General features: G+C 38.3%; 1 protein-coding gene across 1 annotated transcript in view; it reads left to right on the top strand.

The window, feature by feature from the left end:
• CCDC141 (coiled-coil domain containing 141) overlaps nucleotides 1-17805 on the top strand; it is a 204809-nt gene that overhangs the window by 128757 nt on the left and 58247 nt on the right. The window contains 1 exon segment of the mRNA XM_030326780.1: nucleotides 4617-4789. Within this exon segment, the coding sequence (XP_030182640.1) occupies nucleotides 4617-4789 (173 nt within the window).

Genomic DNA, 17805 nt, shown 5'->3' with positions numbered 1-17805 from the left:
TCAAGTATCAGCTTGCCAAACTGGGAGCCATGGGAAGTTATCTCAGGTAGTATTTAGGAAAGGAAACTGAAGCTTTTGGTTTTGATGAAAACTGAACCCAGAGGAAATCTCTGCAGACAGTGGGATTCAGTGCTCTAATGAGAAGCTGAATATTGTGTCCTTGGTAATTATAAAGGTTCCAACCAAACTCATTCTCCAGCCTTGGAACTCACGAAAGGAAAATTTCAAGGTTCTGTAGCATTTGGGCTTTTTGTTTTTAATGTTGATTCTCTTAAGTTAGTCAAGAAGCAAACAATACTACTTATTAAACATCTTTGTGAAACAGCATGAAATATTTATGCTGGATGACTAACTCATGGTTCTTGCTTAATTTATTAATCCCATAGATATTTTAAAAAGAGTACAATGTGCCATGTCTGATACCATCTCTATTTGATTTGGTCCAGCCTGCTTTGGATCCTGTACTTAACAATGGAAAAAAAAGAAAGATCTTGATGAGCGTAGTAAAGAAAAAACACCAAGCAACTCCTTAGTCTTTTCCAAACCAAGGCAAAAAGAGCTGGTTGGTCTCCTTATCCTTTTAAGAACCATGTGGTTATACAAAATAGTCAAGAAGAGCTAGAACCAAGAGGGAGAAAATATTATCCTTGTGTTTATAATCCTTGTTTTTGCCTCTAGTCATAAAACCTGTATTTGACCAGGTGTGAAGAAAGAGGGGGATGGGGAGAGTAAACTAAAGGGGAAATATTAATTCCAAAGGAGTTTCTATGGGCGTTATAGTGTCATTGCCAGAAATAACCTGTTCTATAACATGTGTGAGACAAAGAGATTCTTTCCGGGCTAGATGCAGTATATCAGGTTCCTTATGGATTTGGTAAATAGAAAAGCATTAAGTCCTATTCTGGGGATAGATTAAGTGAGAGCAATGATAGTTAGATCTTTTCTGGAATTGGTATGTGGATTCCTCATTAAATGCTGCATGGGGATAAGAGAAATGAGTTTTACATGTGACTCTGACAATCACAGGGAGTATAACTTTTTTAAAAAGGAACCCCCCTTTAAATCAATACATTTAACATGTCTTTGTGTTTAGATCATTCCCATTAGGTCTAGGTTAGGATTAAGGGTAAAGAATAAGCTCTCTTATAGTATCCAGCTCATCTTATTTACAAATGTATTTGTTGAGCTGATGAAGGAATGAAATCACTCACCTCCTTTCTACTGCCATAGTTCTATCAAGTGTGATACATAGAGCAGTGTATAAGTAAATGTTTTCCTAACGCTTGGATATTTTTGAAAAAAACCCTGACAAAAATTTTGCTATTTTGATTCTAAGTTATGGGTTATCTTAATATACCGCTTTTTCCTTCTACTGACTGTTTAGACCTTCAGTTTATTCCCATGTTATTAAGCTATAATACTTTTATAATAACATTCAGGAGTGGGGTGGAGTCACCTCAGACATGCATTTAATGTACATGTGGCTTTAGAATCCAACTCCTGTGAAGAGAAGACCACTTCTTCTGACCATATCACTGCCCAAGGATATGAGAGTAGCAGCTGTTCACGAGAGGAAAGGCCCAGTGGGATGAATGACAGGCAGCAGGTGGCCACGCTCTTCCCAGTGACTTTTCAAAGATGTGTCCGATCGAGATGTAATCACAAGCAAATATTTTCCGAGTACTTAACTACCATTATGCCCTAACTTTCATATTTTTTTCTTTAGTTATTAAAACAATAACAAACATGATATGTATTAAGGTTATACTGGCTTAATACTAACACAGAGTGGAGTTAAACTTGTAGAGAAGAAAAAGCACTTTGGAATTCTCTATCCTTTCCCCCATTCCCACTAGGAATTTTGGGAATTATCTTAAGGGAAGAAAGAAGTGAATACCCTGACATCTAAATATATATGTTTTCTCTTTATTTCTTCCTTTAGCTCAGTGGCTCTCAATGCTAAATGTGAATATGTATTACAGTAGTACTGGTTCACATATACTAAACTTTAAGCATGATTTAGGGCAATTCATGATAATTTTGACTACACTGGATTTTTGTTTTAGGCACTGACTTTAAAACTTTTTCTTTCTTTCTTTTCTTTCTTTCTTTCTTTCTTTCTTTCTTTCTTTCTTTCTTTCTTTCTTTCTTTCTGAGAGAGACAGAACGTGAGCAGGGGGAGGGGCAGAGAGAGAGGGAGACACAGAATCTCAGGCTCCAGGCTCTGAGCTGTCAGCACAGAGCCTGACGCAGGTCTCGAACTCACAAACCGTGAGATCATGACCTGAGCCAAAGAGCCACCCAGGCACCCCCTGACTTTAAAACTTTTAAAACTTTAGAACCTTTGAGTAACATGAGACTCCACTTCACTTAAAATAAGTAATAAAAATTTTAAATATAAAACAAAATTCCAGAAACAGTGTTTACTGCAAGCGGCATTTCAATGTGTTATGGAAAGATTGAGAAAGTAATTCAAATAATCTTTTCTAACATCGGCATCTTGACACATTTGGCTCTGTTGCCCACTACAGAATAAAAGGGGGAGTTCAGATAAGGAGAGTCTTCAGGTTCAAAATTTCTTTAATAAAGCTATCTTTCTTTTACAGTTCTATATGGCATAAGAGAAATCACTTAACTTTTCTCTGTATCTTTTCATACCTATATTTACAAAAAGTAGGTTTTAAAATCGCTTTTAAAACCACCTAAGATGAACAGGCTTCTTGGAAATGCCCCTCCTGTCTTAAGCCTCCCCTGAATCTTTGCTACATGACTCCATGGGCCAGGGTTTAAGAGCAGGGGCCTCAGGGAGACAAATTGAGTACAAAGACCAAATCTGCCACTTAATAGAAACATCACTTTGTGCAACTCATTTAATCTCTCTGGGACTCAGTTTCTTCAGTCACACAATGGAGATCATTTCTCACTTCCATCTAGGGCTATGCAGGACAATGTGTCTGAAACCCAGCAGACATTCAAAAATATTTGTTGGCTGAATGAAACACATAGTATAAAAGGAGCAGAAGTCGGTTCTCATTAAACTGTAATTATTATTATTACTTTCCTATCATCTAAATAATAGGAATGATTTTGTTTTAATCATTTTAAGTGATCAGAAAGAACAGATTCCGGGGACATGAAGAAATTGACGAGAGTATAGACTATCAAGATATAAGTAATGCAACAGTATTTGAGATATTTCATTTGTAAATTCGAATTTTATCCAGTTCCAGTTCTGGCATTAAAACTCACTCCCTTAGATGGCAGCCAGGTGTAAGTTCTTGTGTGCTTTTACACAGCTCCATGGTGGTAGCCTCTACATTTGGCTTAAACTGTGTGCCTTCAACATCAACTCAACCTTGCTCCTCTGGTCTCTCTTCAGGTCTCAGTGGTTACCAGACTCATGAAGCCATCTGCTTTCATTTCTTATGAGTCTTCTTTGGAGTCTTCCTACTCCACCTGGTGGGCCCCTATCAAGCTCACTGGTTTCCAACTGACAGTCCAGGAAGGCTAGATTTCAAGGCCCCTGCTGACTGTGGCACTATCAGTGTTCCTGGGATAAGAGTGTTCTCCAGACTGATATGGAGCATCCCATAAGGTTGCTTCTTCTAGTAGTGCCAAAGGGCAACATGTCAAGAGCCCCCTTGCCATTCAGCTTTTCTTCAGCTTACCTAATTCATCTCCTGCTGTCCAAGCCCAAGGCCAGAGACAGGTTATCAGGACACGTATGGAGACCATTGCACTCTACTCTGTCTTTCTGTTTTTCTCATGTTACCATGGTCCTCTTTTACTACCTTCATATCGTATACTCCTCCCCCTTAATGCCAACTAAACCTTAATGGACAAAAGGAAAGCTCCTCTCTACTCTATGGTAACTCCAGAAACTTAATCCCCCATGGCTGGTTTTTGATCTGCTAATAAAAGAAGAAAATATAGGAATTTAAAAAGCTTCTCTTAAGACAATATCTTGATTTGCAAGGTGATTTTTTTTTCTGCATAATCCTATTTTGCATGTCAGAAGCTAAATATTATCTTGGTCTTAATCTTTGCACAGCTTCAGAACCAAATTATAATCTCCTTTGTAGACAGATGGATGTCCTGGATGAAGTAGGTGGAAGGTCTTACACTGGGAAAAACAAGGGATAAAAACATACTAGTCATTTCTTGAATATTGCCCTATAATGTTTCAGGTTCAAAGTGAAATTTACTGGGAAATTGTCTTTTAAGAACATAAGGGATGTTCAGGTTGTGAAAGTCTGCATAACGTTTTTAAAATATCTCATCCATTATTGGTATACATTAAAGCATGTGCAAAAAATAAACCTGGCTCTCTGAATTCTGTACAGTTATAACTGTGTTGTATAGATACATTCTCAATGTAAACTATTGTGGTAACTTTATGGTGTTGATATTTATCTATGCCGAGCTAAGCTGTGATCAGTTTCCCTAAATGGAGCCTTAGAACTACACAGCTGTTTTCTCAGACCAAGATTGTTGTTTTTGGTTATGATCAAACAAATAAATTGAATAGGCTGGTTTAATCTCTAGTATTTCATGTACACATTGATGTAGATTTTAAACTAGAAAAGCAGAAAATGAAAGTATGTTTTCGTTGGCAGGCATTTGATGTACTTGGAAGAGTTGAAGCTTACCTTAAGCTCCTTAAATCAGAGGGTTTAAGTCTGCCTGTCTTGGCAGCAAGGCATGAGGAATTACACAGAGAAATTAAAGACTGCACAGCTGATGCTTTGCAAGAGGGACAAGCCTTAATCAGCCAAGTAGACTCCTGTAGGTAAGTCTATTTCTTCCTCCGTGTAACAAGCTTTTCCACAGTTTCCATAACCTGTTAAAAAATAAGTTACACAATTTTTTTTTCTGCTTCTGATGTTTTGCTGCATTATGACATGGCTTAACAGGATCTATTGAATTTTGGTCAACAGTGATTCTGAACATAGCAATACTCATCTACAAGTGAGACCATATTCTGAGACTGAGGACCCAAAGATGCTAATGCTTTTTTTCTATGAGTTTCTGAGGTGGGGAGAAAGAATGGACAAAGGAAAAAACAGAGCTTAATTCTCAATGCTTTTGCTAGCCTAGCACCTCTGTGGGGTCTTTTCTCATTTTTAATTCTTGAAAGTTGAGTCTACCCTGTCCCTTTTTTCCTTTCTGAAAAAAAAAAAAAAACAAAAAACCACAAGAGTACCAGAATCCCCTTTCACTTATGACTTTCGTGGCTCACCAAGCAAAATCCCAAATAAAAGGTGACATTATTAATAATAACAATAGCTCACTTTCTGAAAACCTGAGAGCCCATCATGTGCCAGGCACCGTGCCAAGAAGTTTAGGAACATTGTGGCATTAATCCTCACAGCAGCTCTACAAGACACACAGAGTAGTCCCCCCTTTACCCATGGGGGAGTACGTCCCCTCAGTGGGTGCCTGAAACCACAGATAGTGCCCAACCCTATGTATATTATGTTTTTTCCGATACATACATACCTATGATAAAAGTTAATTTATAAATTAGGCATAGTAAGGGATTAACAATGATCACTAATAATAAAATAGAACAATTATAACAATGTACTCTAATAAAAGTTATATGAATGTGATTCCTCACTCTTTCTCAAAATATCTTATTGTACTGTATTCACCCTTCTTGTTGTGATGATGTGAGATGATAAATGCCTACAAGGTGAGATGAAATGAGGTGAATTACATAGGCATTGTGACATAGTATTCAGGCTGCTATTAACCTTCTGATGATATGTCAGAAGGAGGATTGTGTTCTGGACCATGGTTGACCATGGGTAACTAAAACTACAGAACAAATCTGCAGATAAGGAAGGGACCTTGCACTATTAATGGTCTCCTTTTTATGAGTAACTGAGGCACAGAGAGGTTAAATAACTTGCAGAAGGTCACACAGGCAGTTAATGACAGAGTCAGAATTTGAATCCAGGAGCATGGGCCCTAGACCCCACATTTTTTAAAAAAATTACATCCAAGTTAGTAAGCATATAGTACAACAGTGATTTCGGGAGTAGATGCCTTAATGCCCCTTACCCATTTAGCCCATCTCCCCTCCCACAACCCCTCCAGTAACCCTCTGTTTGTTCTCCATATTTAAGAGTCTCTTATGTTTTGTCCCCCTCCCTGTTTTTATATTATTTTTGCTTCCCTTCTCTTGTGTTCATCTGTTCTGTGTCTTAAAGTCCTCATATGAGTGAAGTCATATGATATTTGTCTTTCTCTGACTAATTTCACTTAGCATAATACCCTCCAGTTCCATCCACATAGTTGCAAATGGCAAGATTTCATTCTTTTTGATTGCTGAGTAATACTCCATTGTATATATATGCCACATCCTCTTTATCCATTCATCCATTGATGGACATTTGGGCTCTTTGCATACTTTGGCTATTGTCTATAGTTATGCTATAAACATTGGGGTGCATGTGCCCCTTCGAACCAGCACCCCTGTATCCCTAGACTCCACATTCCTAACCAGTGTGCTAGGGCAGGTTGTTTTTATGAATGCCTTTGGTGAGTGTATCAGTGTGAGTTTAGATCTGGGAGGAAATGAGGAGAGATAAGGACCTTGAGAAACAGAAATAGGATGCTGTGGGAACGTATGAGAAAGAATAGGGATTGGAAGACAAAGGGAGATGCTGGGGCAGATGATGGAACACGTATCACTCAGGAAGAAATAAAGGCAGGGCTTACATTTTGACAGAGCGAGACAAAAAGATTTGTGCAAATGAGATAAACCCAGTTGTTTATCTTTCGTATCCACAATCTTCCTAAAAAACAGACATTAAAATTGAAGAATAATTAAATAGGTCAGAAGTGGTAAAATTACCTTATTTCTATTTAAATCTTCATTCTGCTCTATTTTAGATGTGTTTAAAAGTGTTGATTTGGTGAGTTTGGGTTTAGGGAATTTTCTTTTCAGAAGACAGTCTGAATCTGGATGGAGGTATTCAGTCAGAGCTTGTGATGGTTACTATGGGACCATGCAAAGCCAAGATCAGAAATAATCCACGATCTTCCAACAGGAGCCAAACAGCTGAGGCTACCAGAAAGGCAGATGGTTCTCCCCTTTTAAAAACTAACAACTGTAGCTACTAAGTTTCTTTACTTTAACTCCAACCCATACATCTGGTAATGGTGTGTCTGCTCTGTTTCAGGAGCCCCAGCACCCCCATGTCTGGCCCCAAATTGTGGGCACAAGAGCTCCTTTCTCTTCTTTACTGTTTAAAGGTCCAGTCTCCCAGAATGTATATGCGTCTTGGACCATGCAAAAGATATTCTATGGGGTGCCTGGACTCAGGGTACCAGGGTACATGTTGGACACTGATCTGAGTCATGTGATGATAGGATTAAGTATTGAGTTCTCCAGTTAGAACTGGGGAATGGCCCCATTTCAGTTTCACAAGTGAGTCTCAGAGCACAGACACTGTTTTCTCTGTTTAGGCTACTCTTTACTTGTGGTACTTCCTTGGCCAGTTTCCTTTCATGCATGGGTAGATCAGGAGGCAGCTAAACACCCTTCCCTAGATCTTTGGAGGTCTGTATCTGGTACACTGCCCCAGAAATTCTAGGTGCTTTGGCCTCCCAAAGTGTGAGCTTTGTTCCCTCAACTCAGCAAGACCCCTGGGCTGTCTTTGGGTTCTACCTCCCTGAGCTTTGGTCTGGAAATTGCCTCTCAGGTAGTAAGCTGATGTAATCATGAGGCATATCTTACTCATTTCCCTTCTCTCGGGGATCATCGTCTTGTGCTACCTGTTGTTAAATGTCTGAGAACTCTTGTTTCATATAGTTTGCCTATTCTAGTCGTTTAAAGGGGGAGGGTAACTCTAGTCCCTGCTGCTGGCCAGAAACTGAAGTTCCCTTTTAGTTTTGATGCTTAGCTCCTAGAGTTAGAAAGCTGGTCACAATTTAGTACTCTTAAACTTTATCCCGTTTGCTCTAATTAGTAATGTTTTATCTTCAATACATAAATATAAAAGGGAAAGTGCTTGTATTTTATATTGTATTCTGTTTTCAGGGTTTTAGTGGTGCTTTTGGCCATGCACTTTGTCATGGTGGACACGTTTATTTATTTGGTTAGTCTCATTCTTTCTGCGTTCTTTGTTTTTTCCAGTCTTAATTCATATATGTATATTGTTTTTTTGAAGGTGAAGGTGAATAGTTCTTTTCTTCAAGCTTCAGACTGAGTCTTAATATAAGAAGCAACATCTAGGGACCATTTCAAGAAACTTGAATTTAAATGGTTAGGTAACTGGGTTTTAAAAAAAATTATTAGCAGTATGGTTTTTGTCTAAATCCTAGACAGATGAGCTTTCATAGTAGTTCCAAAGTTTCCTTGGTTCCTAAGATTTCACAATAGTTTACAAATATATCCTATTTTCCACTTTGCAGGAGGAACTGAAGCTAAAGTGAAATTGTTACTTGGCAAAGGACATTTTTGATTCAGAAGGTAGATGTAGAATAGAAATCCATTAAAAACTGAATTGAAATGCATTAGAGTCTTGGTAGCAAACTAAACCCCACATAGCTACTGACCTCAGTCCTGTGCATGACATTTGAGACTTGCTTCCTTTCCTCATCTAATGATTCATCTGTTCAACGATGTGGGTCACCAATCATAGGAAAGAAGCAGAACCTAAAAATAAGATTTCAAGTTGCAGCCACTTGAAAGTGAAGGTGGAGTTTAGAAAACTGGCCGTGAAAATAAACATACTACAAATTTCAACAGAAGAAAGTACATGTCACTGGACATCACAGTGGGCTTCCTAGACTTCTGAATGCCAGCACACTGCTAGGACATAAAACACTAAGGCCCCCACTATCACACATTTAAAAACTCAGATGGGTAAGAAACTTTAGCATCAAGGGGGTTTTGCTTTATGCATTCTTAGGGTCAAAATGATGTCATGACTTTTATTTATTTTTTAAAAAAAATTTAATGTTTTTATTTATTTTTGAGACAGAGAGAGAGAGAGAGAGAGAGAGAGAGAGAGAGAGAGTCTGAGTGGGGGAGGGGGAAAGAGAGGGAGACACAGAATCCAAAGCAAACTCCAGGCTCCAAGCTGTTAGCACAGAGCCCGATGTGGGAATCAAATTCACAAACCCTGAGATCATGACCTGAACCAAAGCCGACTGAGCCACCCAGGCACCCCGTGATGCCATGACTTTTAAACTTAACTTCTCTGAACCTATTCCCTCATCTGTAAAATGGAGATGTACACTTCTTAGAGGATTTGTTTTTGTTTTTTGTTTTAATCAAATGAAACAGCACTACTCTTAGCAATTGGTTTACCTTTTTTTAACCTTCTCTACAAAGAGTTTTAAGAGAAAATACTAAGAGTCACATGGTTGTTGCAAATAATTCCAATAGAGTCAGCTGTACCAAATCATACTCATTTTCATGAACTGGGGAAGGTTATATTTGAAATAGGTCAGATACACATTTATCTTAAGGTAATAAAAGACAAAATTTAGTGTTGGGGCAGGCAGATAGGAATTTCAGACACCCTTAGATCTAATTTTTTTTCCTGTTAGTCAATAAAATATGACTTCAGAAGTTCACATTTCTCAGAGATGATGCTTCCCATTAAATTTGAGACCCTTGTCATTATTTTCTTGTAACTATTACCTTATGAGGAACAGATCCACACTGTTTTTCTATCCTGAAATCAAAACCCTTTGAAGTTGGAGCAGCCTCACAAAATAAATAATGGTTGTTTACATGTTTCCTTACCTTTCTATTTTCTCCCTGTATTTGGGTGATAACTCTGAATCATTGCTAAATAGTTTATTATCTTTTCAGAGTTTAATATCTGCCATATAACCTAAATATACTTTAATTTTAAAGACATTTTAGCAAATTCATTTTCACTTAGTTATGATACAAGTTACTGCATCTGATAATGGTCACACTTAGACTTAAAGGAAGTTGAAGCTTGGCTACAGGAAGGAAGCCTGGCTTCCAGCACCTCTCACCTCTTCCTAAGCTTTGCTTGACACAGTCTTTGAGCGGGCAAGTCTAAAGATAGACCAAAGGAGGCCTGCTACCAAGTAGAATTCTGCATTGATTAAGCCATAGAAAGCTGTGGTGATTGGAAATACTGGGTTGGAGACCTGGTATGAAGGTGAAGTTTTCTATAACTGGACAAAAACAAGGAATCTCTTTTTTCTCTGTGTAGCTACCAGTTCGAAGCTAAAAACCATATAAGGCCATCTTGTGCAATATCCATTTGCCTTTTCATGTTTACTAAAATTAACTTAAAAGTAACTAAAATTAACTTAAACTTGCTTCCATATTGACTCAATTTCTATCTTTGCATAAAAGACTGTATCTACCAGTTTTCATTCTACCTTGTTACAGTGAATTTAAGCTTTAAACCTCATCCTGACTGAATAGGTTGCTGTGGCATAACCGTAAGTGCTGTCTGTTTTGATCGAACACCCATTGCTTATTTAATGTTAATCTTCATATTTTTGTATTTTACAAAGAAATAAAAATAGGAGTTCATTGGGATTTTGCATTCTCTTTTCACAATTTTCATTCTGTTGGCTACCACTACTTCTCTTGGTTCATGTTATGAATGGTGATGAATTTTAGACCAGACATGGTTCATTCATTTATTCATTTATTTATTCCAAAAATATTATTGAGCATCTTTTATAAATCAGGTGCTCCCATGCATCTAATGTAGTTGGTGGAATGTCTTCCCTCATGCTGTTTATATTCTAGTGGGAATAAATAGCCAACCAACAGCTAAATCAAAAAATGAGATGTTCTTATACACCAATGAGTACTCTGAAAAAAATGTAAAAGTGAAATGGGATAGAGAGTCACTGTGGGCAGGGGACCATGGTAGACACTGTAGTCAGGGACAGAATCTTCAAGAAGAAGGAGCTACCATGCAAATAGCTGGGAGATGAATGGACCTAGCAGAGCAACACAGAGACGTAACAGAAGGGTGTGTAGAGTGTGACTGGAAGAGATGGAGATGGGAGAGAAGGGCATGAAATAGCATCAGAGTAGGTAGGAGTTAGACTGTATTCAAACACTCATTGGCAACAATGGCAAGCATTTGTGTGCTTTATATACATTAAAAGTTTTAGTCCCTAAAACCACCATGTGATATAGGTACTGTTATTATCATGGTCTCTATTTTGCAAAGGAGGAAGCTAGGGCACAGAGAGATTCAATAACTTTCCCTATTACCAGTCACATGGTAGTAAGAGGTAAAGTGAGTACTAGAATGCAGGTCTGAACCACTATGTCAGTTTGCTAGCTCTCTGTCTACTCCTTTCATTGAACTTTAATCAATAACAAAAAGCCTGATCATGTGGATTCTTTTTTTATTCTAGCATGCTTAAAATGTGACAATGTACTCCACCTATCTGCTAGCTTCAACTCAAGTCTGCCCTTCCCTGCAAAGTTTTTTCTTTCAGTTTATTTAAAAAGTTGTTCAGTGTACATATAGGCATCACATTGACATGCCAGCACCAAGCTTCAAGGGTAGTCAAAGATATATAAACCTGGCCCTGAATCTCAAGAATGTTACTAGAGGCTAGTCAGGGAATAACACATCCAGGGAGTGTGCATAAGGCATGAGGAAACCATGGGGACAGTGGGTGTTGGGGCCACCTCTTCAGAGAAGGGAGACACAATCCCTAGCTTCTAGGATCAGGATAGGTCAAGGGAAGGACTTGAGAAGGCCACTGTTGAATTTGATAATCTGACATGGATGAAGGCTCTGCATCTAGCCAGGATGAACAGAATCAGTATCCACCATACAATACTTTTTGAATTCCTTTGTATTAGTCAGCTCTACCTCCTGGCTTCACTTTTCATTCTGTGGTGTTCTGAATCATTCTTTAGTTGTTGGATTTGTAACAGTGTTGTCTCCCCTCCTAGCTCATGACATCATTTTCAGGTCAGCCTTCAAGGTCAATCATGTAGGAAACCTTTTTTATGTTCCTTATCTTATTATTTACAAACTAGGTGGCTTGATTTGAAATGTTATGGTGCTGGGATGATATTAAAAGAAAGATTTTATCATAGTAAAAATATTTTAAAAGATCCTAAGTGGAAAACAAACAAAAACAATCCCCACCCTCCAACAAAACAAAACAAAACAAAGAAACAAAAACAGAAGTTTCCTTTTCCTGGTAGAGTTATCTATGGTTGTATTTACTGGAATTCTACCAAACATTTAAGGACTTAAAATAACTTAAAAGAAAACTAAAACAAGTTTGATAATGCATTTAGATGGTAAATGTCAGATACTGAAATTTAGGATATTACAAAGTTGAGTTCTTAAGGTAATTGTTAACTCAGCCACTTTCCAAATATTTTCAAGTGTATATTAAATTGTTCCTTTTAGGGGTTGAGTAAATGTTGTAACTGTAAGCTGGGCCTGGTAACATTGTCAATGCTTTTATAATTCTGAAACTGTTAGTACGGAAGACATCCTAAGTTCACACTTTCCCTTGCATCTGGAAGTAATTAGATTAGGTTCTTGTCAAATATCTAGGAGTCATTCATTACAGTGTGAATTTGTTCATGTATGCTGTTGATGGTGTGATGTGGAAGTAGCAAGAATGCCAGAGGAAGAAGGCCTGGGGTTGTGGAGTCCACAGAGAAACTCCGACTAAAGAGGCAGAAATATGTGTGATGGATGACTGAAAAGAAGTCCTCTCATATTAGAGAGAGAGAAAAACAACAACAACACAGGAAAGAGTAAGGGAGAAAAGTGAGTGGGCCTATTTATGAATAAAATGCCCATCATGGTGCTGTTTAGAATAGTGCAAACCTGAAAAACAACCTAAATATTTCCAGAAAATCAGGAAATGTTCAAATAGTTTGAGGGCAGGCACATCATGGAATATTCTGAGCCAATATGGAAAGTGTGTTTTTGAGGATTATTTGAAGACAGAGAGTATCCTTACCATATAATGTTAAGTGGGAGAAGCAGGTGTGTAGAGAGCACCATTCTAACTTTGGAGGGAGAAAAGGGCTGCAAAGAGAAACACTTTTTTAGAAAGAAACACATTAAAATGTAATTTCATATTTTCCAAATTATCTTAAATGAGAATATTGGTCTCTTTAGTTCTTGCCATGCCCTTTTTATCTGAGGATTTGTGTCATCAATTATGGAAAATTTTCAGCAATTATCTCTTTAAATATTGATTTGTTGTTATTCCCTCTTTTCTCTTCTCCTTTAACTCTTTTTTTTAAATTTTTTTTTCAACGTTTATTTATTTTTGGGACAGAGAGAGATAGAGCATGAACGGGGGAGGGACAGAGAGAGAGGGAGACACAGAATCGGAAACAGGCTCCAGGCTCTGAGCCATCAGCCCAGAGCCTGACGCGGGGCTCGAACTCACGGACCGCGAGATTGTGACCTGGCTGAAGTCGGACGCTTAACCGACTGCGCCACCCAGGCGCCCCTCTTCTCCTTTAACTCTTGGCAGAGAATGCTGGGGCCTCTGGGTCTGTCTTCCAGGACTCTGACCTATCCTCTTTGCATCTTACTCTCATTGACTCCCTCACATTGATCTCTTTTGTTGATTTTTTCTCCAGTTTTCATAACCATATTGATTTTGTTTCTGGGATTTCTAGCTCATTTTTTATATCTACTTTTGTTTTAGTTCTGACTGTTTTTGTTTCAGAGTTTCTTATTCTTTTATTATAGGTGTTGGCTTTTTCTTTGTCTTTCTAATGATCTCAGTTATGTTGAAGTCATCTTCAGATTGCGCTACTTGCTTTGTTTCAGATTGAGTACACTTCTTTCTTGATTGTTGAATGTCTTTTCTTAAGATTTATACTCCTCATGTGTCTTGAAATTTTAGATTGTACTCTCACCTGGAGGAGAAGGGTTATTTTCCCTGCTTTCTTCTCTCCTCCCTGCTCTTCCCTCCTTACCAGCTTTGAAGTAACTTCCACCTGCATTCAGTGTCTCCAGTCTAGCCTGTGCTGTTTGATCAGGGCCACCCGCAGAGATGCTGTGGTTTCTAGAGATGCAGCAGAAGGTGGGGTGGGCTTCCTGACTCCCCTGATGTGTCTGATTCTTGGCCTCAGTACCAGTTGGCTATAGCGTTTTTCAACCTTCTTTTGCAAGGAGAGAGAACACCATCCCTTTTGATTTCAGGTAGAATCCTAGCTATGGTGCCCTTCACACAGGACATATTTTGCTGTGTCCTCCTAGGACTGGAGCTTGTGGCTATCTCTGCAAGCATCTGGACCAGAACCCAGGAGACCTGTACTTTAAGCCTCACTTATCTACATTTTGGTGGTGAGGGATTGGCAATGTGTATAACTTGAGTCAGAAAAAAAATTTGTAAAGACATACATTTCACTTCTACAGTATGAATAGCACTTTTTTCAAAGTAGGGATAAAAACCAGAGAGTAGGCATTATTTCCTCCAAAATAAAGATCATAAACATGAAAGGGCACTGTTTGGGTCCCTGCAGCAAGCTATGGATAAGGAAAATATTTTTTCCCATTTTCAGAGTATAATTTGTTCATAGACAAAAAAGAAAAACTATGATCAGCTGATTCCTTCGGATGAGAGAGTAAGCTGTCAAGTACTTACCATCTGGTTCAGCTCCTAATCCAGATGGGCTGCCAATAGTAATTTATGAACGGTTTGAAAGCAACTTGCTGTCCTCCAGAAAGAACCATGAGAACACATTAACATTGGGAATTGCTCCCTTCCCCCAGCCCCAATTTGCGACAGATGCAGAGATGGGGCAACTGCTTCTGAACAACAAATAGAACTGTCTATTTTTGAGCCAGGAGTCAATATGTCTCTGCTCTTTAGAAAAAAAAAAAGTCAGTCATGTTCCTTCCCCCCTTCCCTCTCTTCTACTGACTCAGTGAATAAGGGAGTAACGCAGCCATGATGGAGTTTCTGACAAATGTCTGCAGAAGCCCTCACAGTCTGTCATTTCTGAGTATCTGTGATGTTTGGAAAAGTCAAAGTCAACATCGGGAATAATCTGGTATACCTCATGTTCATGCTACAGACAGGCACCATCTAATCCATTCTTAATAGAGGAAGCCGAAAGATCAATCATTAGATACAAAGCAAATTATAGAGCCACAGGTTGTTAGACCCAGAAGTCCACGGTTGGCCCCTATCCACCCAGTCAGGCAGCACCTAAGTAGTGTGGCTTCAGAATCAGAATGAAATGACAGGGCACTTTGTCCAAGTTTCTGTTATCTGCCCTCAGTTCTTGCCCTGTCATTTAGTTAATATTACTGTCAAGTAATAAGACTCATTCCTGAGTGACTGATGGAATTCTAGTAATTTATTTTCAGTTCACGTAAGAATTGCTGGCAGAGAGTGAGGTCATATTTTTCCTTTGATCAAACCATCTGCTTTTCAGGCTCTGAGGAAATTGCCAATATGCATGCTATACATGTTTTAAAATGTTCTGGAATGTTCAAAAGAAAAGTCTGGAATCAGTGTTTAAAATTTCTAACTGAGACTGATGGAATCAGAGCTGGTTGTAACCCACACATTAGGCTTTCAGCAAGAAAGAATGGAGAGGGAGTGGTTACTAGGGTTGGAGTTCTGACAGATATATGCCCATTGGGAATCCAGGAAAGGGAAGAGATTAATGCTTGATCAAATGATCTAGCTGACATAGGGAAAGGAAAACCAGAGCTGGCTAGGGTAATTCAGAACTCCTCATACTGAGGAAGGGGTCCATGCCACAAGTAAAAGTGGAGTGCACACTGGACAGGCAATAACAGCAGACCTAGGAGATTCAGTGGGCCCCTCTAAGGCTTTAAATAGGGAAGATGTATCAGTCAACCTAATGATAAATGCTAAACATCAAAGAAGAATTTAGTCAGTCTTTGGATAGCCCAAAACTACTGTAAATGAGCAAAGAGCAAAGTCATCATTGTTTGAAACCTAGTGGGGACTAGTGACATTTTATACAGTAACTATATGTGCATATGTTTTTCTTAGTCTGTCTTCTCTTCCCTTAAATTTTGATTAAAGTATATTTTATTTCATTTGGAAATATACATTGATCTACTAACAAGGCTCTGTGCTTAGCACTGCAGGAGATATTTGATAGATGAGTGAAAAGAATGTTGTCTTTTCCCTTAAAGAATTTATAGTGTAATAGATATATACAGTAAGACACACATTACCACAAAATGAGACCTAATCTGGATCATTGAAAAATCGAAAATGAATGGTCCTTCCAAAGACAAAGAGAGATTGTATTTTCTTGGTTATGATTCATCTAAATTAAAACTGTAAGTTGCTAAAGAGCAATATTTTTACCAAAGGAACGCTTAACCTGGTTTTGTTTCCTCATTTCTGTCCTCTGTGCTAGAGGTCCCTTTAAAATGTGAACTTGGACAAGTGCCCCTCTAGTGATCACTTCGCAAACTACAAGCAGACGTTGCCTTAGAGAAGTCTGCCAATTTCAAAAGAACATGCCATGCCAGCCAGGCTAATCCTGTTTCCCTAACAGTCAACTCCAGAGAAAGTGAAATTTTAGAGGACGAATACCCTCCCACCCTCTGTCATGTGTCAAGACTCTGAGGTCATGTGTGGACTCTGAGGTCAGATAAAAGGCTCAAACCTCAGCTCTGCCACTTAATAATGGTGATCTGGAGAAGTTACTGAGCCTTCCCGTTTCTCAGTTTGCTCATCTGCAAAGTGGAGATATCAATTATACCCAGATCATAAGGTAGCTATGAAAATTAGAAAAGAGACTACTTCAAAGATTAAAAATGCTGCCTTGTCACAAACATTAAAAATGCTGCCTTCAAACATTAAAAAAGTGCTCAGTTACACATTTACTTTCACAAACTATTCTCTGTACCTTCTTTCCACATTGCTGCTGGTTTTTCACTTGTCTTTTTTATTTATCTTTCTCATTCCAGATTTGCATATTCTACAGAGAATATGCAACTTATATAGGACAACTTATATTGGAACTTATATAGGACAACTGGGCTTTTAAGTGCTTTTTTAGTATAGAATGTCCCAAAGTCTAAAGTCAAACTATAGTTGGTATTACCAGTATACTGCTTTTATTTACAAAATTTGTGGACTTTAGGTATCACTAGAATTATTTCTGTGAAACTCTCCTGATTTCTTGATTATACTCTTCACCATCCCTGAGTTGTTAAAATGCAAAACTAATTGTTTTAAGTGTAACATCTGTGGAATATTATGTGTGAGGAGTAAGATTTCTCACAGTAGTTTCATTTTCTTCCCCCAATTAAACTTCTCTGGGGCTTCAGTGGAACCCCCAGGACATACATGAATCCCATGCACATCTGACAAGATTCTCAAGCTGCCCGATGAACCCTCACCCCTTTGGCAGCTTTATTGTCATTCCTGTGAAGTTACTTTACCTCTCAGTCATTTGGGATCTTGCCCTCATTTCATTACTAATTAAATTTGTTTTTACAGAGTCATAAATTAATTATTTGAGGTAAAAATTACTGAAATCTATACCTTGCTCCAAGATCTTTTTTAACTCTGGGTAATTAAATTTAAGAGGTATCGTGTTCATCTTTGTTAGTATTTGAAGGAAATGACTGACACAAAGTTAAAGACTTCAAAATTTCTTACATAGTAGGAGAGGCTCTGTCTTAGGGGTAGGTTGAAAATTAAGAGGTGCTCACTCCATCAGCAGTGTTTGTTCATTGTCTTGCATTGCTGGTAGGCCTAAATTGGACGTGGTTAGGAAACTTGCTAATTTATCTTTAGACTAGAGCAAATGGGATCCAACTCTAAGGTCATGTA

The sequence above is a fragment of the Lynx canadensis genome, chromosome C1 (genome assembly GCF_007474595.2).
Source record: "Lynx canadensis isolate LIC74 chromosome C1, mLynCan4.pri.v2, whole genome shotgun sequence".
Classification (NCBI taxonomy): domain Eukaryota; kingdom Metazoa; phylum Chordata; class Mammalia; order Carnivora; family Felidae; genus Lynx; species Lynx canadensis.
Note: the sequence above shows the minus strand (reverse complement) of the source record. Positions and strands in the feature narration are given on the sequence as shown.